This window comes from Megascapheus bottae, chromosome 22, assembly GCF_031878675.1.
Source record: "Megascapheus bottae isolate mThoBot1 chromosome 22, mThoBot2.hap1, whole genome shotgun sequence".
Classification (NCBI taxonomy): domain Eukaryota; kingdom Metazoa; phylum Chordata; class Mammalia; order Rodentia; family Geomyidae; genus Megascapheus; species Megascapheus bottae.
In genome coordinates, this window is record NC_143530.1 from 15520705 (window position 1) to 15523985 (window position 3281).

At 44.5% G+C, this 3281-nt stretch overlaps 1 protein-coding gene across 1 annotated transcript; it reads right to left on the reverse strand.

Moving 5' to 3' along the window:
* Positions 1 to 1515: 1515 nt before the first annotated feature.
* Positions 1516 to 2481, reverse strand: LOC150048032 (olfactory receptor 14J1-like). The gene has a single exon (XM_090355350.1). It carries the CDS (start codon positions 2479 to 2481, stop codon positions 1516 to 1518), a length of 966 nt encoding a protein of 321 aa, XP_090211476.1.
* Positions 2482 to 3281: the final 800 nt, after the last annotated feature.

Consider the following 3281-nt stretch of genomic DNA (forward strand, 5'->3'; position numbering starts at 1 on the left):
CTAATTTATAAATGTCAAGCAAACACATATAGAATTGTATGCAAGTGTACACAAACATATTAACCCAAGTATAGTATTTGCAAAGGAAAATTCAAAAGTGATCTAATGGTTCAACAAAATGAATACCAAGAAAATAGTACTTGGAAGGTATGGGGGTGGGTCAGGAGAAGGGCTAGGTAAATGAAGAGAAGACCGAGGGTGAGAGAATGCAGTCATTAGGTTCAATGCATGTCATATGCAAGTAGGAAAATTGAGAGGAGGAGGTTTGAGTTGGGTGGAATGGGGAAAATGATGGAAGGAGTGACATCAGTGAAGATGCATTGTACTTACAAACTGACTTGTTGAATGGTAACCCCATTGTACAACTACTGAAGGATAGTAAAAATATAATTAAAAATAGGTGTGAATTCTGATATTTTAGTTGCTGACTGTGGAAATATTTTTTAATCTTTCAAAATTTTAGTTTCCTAAAATAAGTATGATAACATTTACATCGAAGTTCTGTAATCAGTATATTAGCATGATGTAACATTCAAAGGTAGCTATTGTTGCCATCTGTATAATAGTTGTTAGACTTTTAAAGGTCAATGACTACATCTAAAAGGAAGAAAGGAAAGGAGGAGGAGGAGGAGGAGGAGGAGGAGGAGGAGGAGGAGGAGGAGGAGCAGAAGGAGAAAAACTGCTTGTTCAAATCACAGCTTTATCACTTATATTGAAAAAATTTATGAAAATAAATTTTCTTTAAGTGTAGGGTCATCATTAGTAGAAAGGGGACAATATAGCTGAAGACTTATTTGCTGGGCTTTAGAAAAGAATAAATATAAAGCATCTGTCCATATATTATAGGCAGAATACATTGTACAACAAGCTATTGTAATATTTAATACAAAGGGAGAAATAATGTATATTTACCATATGTAAGAATCTTTGATATGTATACTACTGATATACTATTGTATGAGGTCAGTTTGGGATGCATTTGTTAAAACCAACTATAAATTATGTTGGTCATGCCACAAACAAATTACTTTTCATTTATTTGCCAATTTTTTAAAACAATGCATTAACATAGCACTTGAAGAAAAGGGCAGACAAGCCATTATCCTTAGAAGCAAAGTATCTTACATTTTTGGAAAATTACATCTTCAGAAGAACATAAAAATTAGAAAAAGGTAACGGCCCTGGTGGCTCATGCCTGTAATCCTAGCTACTCAGCGGGGGCTGAGATTTGAGAATCACAGTTCAAAGCCAGCTAGGATAGGGAAGTCCATGAGATGCTTATTTCCATTGAACCACCAGAAAACTGGGAATGGCTCGAAGTGATCGAGTGCCAGCTTTGTGCAGCAAAGCTCAGGGACGGCGTCCAGGCGCTGTGTTCCAGTCCCACAATCTACCCTTTCCCCACCTGAAAGTTGGAATGGAGTCCTTGAACGAAATCAGGCTCAACCTTATTTTTATCCAATCTGGAACACAGTCACCGTGTTTGTTTGTTTGTTTGTTTATCCGGCTGCCTGGTTAGAGTTTAAACAGCGGTGGTCGACAGCGCAGCTTTCTCTGGGCCGGTTCTGCAGACAGCACCTGTCCCAGGGCGGCCTTCACCGCTCGGTTTCTCCAGCTGTAGATGACCGGGTTCAGCGCGGGGGGCACGGCAGTGTAGATGGTGGAGATCGCCAGGTCAGCAGCCGACGGGGCTGCAGAAGGCGGCCTGAGGAACTCAAAGCCGGCCGTGGAGAGGAACAAGGTGACCACCACCAAGTGCGGTAGGCAAGTGGCGAAGGCCTTGGTGCGGCCCTGGGTGGAGGGGAGGCGCAGCACAGTGGAGAACAGGCGGAGGTAGGACAGGAGGATGCAGCTCAGGCAGAGACACGCCACAGAGGTGGTGAGGGTAGCCACGGCCAGCTCTCGGGCCGATGCAGACGGGCAAGCGAGCTTCAATATTTGCGGGATGTCACAGAAGAACTGGCGGATCACCCGCGGTCGGCAGAGCGGGGTGGAGAAGGTCACGGCCGTGTGCGCCAGCCCCGAGAGGCCTCCAGCACCCCACGCGGCCAGCGCGGCCCCGCGGCAGGTCCCCGGGCTCAAGGTGGCCTCGTAGCGCAGAGGTTGACAGATGGCCACATACCGGTCGTACGACATCACGGTGAGGATGGCTACTTCTGAGGACGCCAGGGTGATGAAGAAGAACACCTGAAGGACACACTGACCCAGGGAAACGTAACCACTGCCCGCCAAGGAGTGGGCAATGGACTGAGGAACTGTGACCGAGATGAAGCAGAGATCCAGAAGAGAAAGATGCTTCAAGAAGTAATACATGGGAGAATGCAGACGGCCATCCAGGGTGATGAGGGTGATGAGGAGGAGGTTGCCTGCGAAAGCCAGCAGGTATGTCACCATGAAGAACAGTGCGTACAGCATCTGGAGCCTCCGGTCAGCAGAGAACCCCAGGAGGAGGAAGCCAGTCTGGGAGGTCAGGTTGATCATGCTGAAGGAAGAGTCAAAGCTCACTTCTGAGTGAGAAGCCAAAGAACAAGAAAATAATGGCTGGTCTTGACGCATCACTTTGTCACCGTGACAGCACAGTTTCCACAGCGTAGAGATACTGATGTTGGGATGCAATCATCATCATTGTGGTTAGTTAATCTTCAGTTCTGGAACATGGTATTAGCAATAATTCAGAAATCACATCAGTCTTTAGGGTTTTTTGGGGGGAAGCATAGTTTCAGTTATCAGTGCTGGAAAACTTGATTGAAAGGTTGGAAGTGACTTTGCCTTCGATAAATCTCTGGAAAGGATACTGATACATAATAATCATCACATAGATGGCACCTCAGTGTTGCAAGGATGTGCCAAGTTACTGGAATGATCTCAGAAATGGGTCTAGGAGTAACCTACAAGGGAATACAGGTGTGTTATCTGAAAACACAATCCCATTTCTCTTTTCTAAAGATTGGTAACATTTTTTCAGTACCTTTTGTCTTGCATGTAAGTTTATTGTATTTGGGGAGGGGAAGAGGAAGCATAAAAATGGTGGGGCAAAGGGTAAACCAATTCAGTAGTGAAACCCACTACATAACATGTTAGAAATGAACTATACAATTTTGGGGAGGAGGGAGTTAAGTTGTGAGGGGAAATGCTAGGAGAGAATGAGAGAAGAGCTGGAACTGTTCAAAGGAAATGTTCTCGTTACGTGACTTATGTAACTATAAGCCCTCTGTGTGTCACTTGTACAGTAATTCTTTTATTGTTGGGATAAAGTATAAGGTATAATTTTTTTTAAAAAA

Coding starts and splice junctions, on each gene's coding strand:
- LOC150048032 (XM_090355350.1), bottom strand. CDS start 2,481: ATGATCAACCTGACCTCCCAGACTGGCTTCCTCCTCCTGGGGTTCTCT.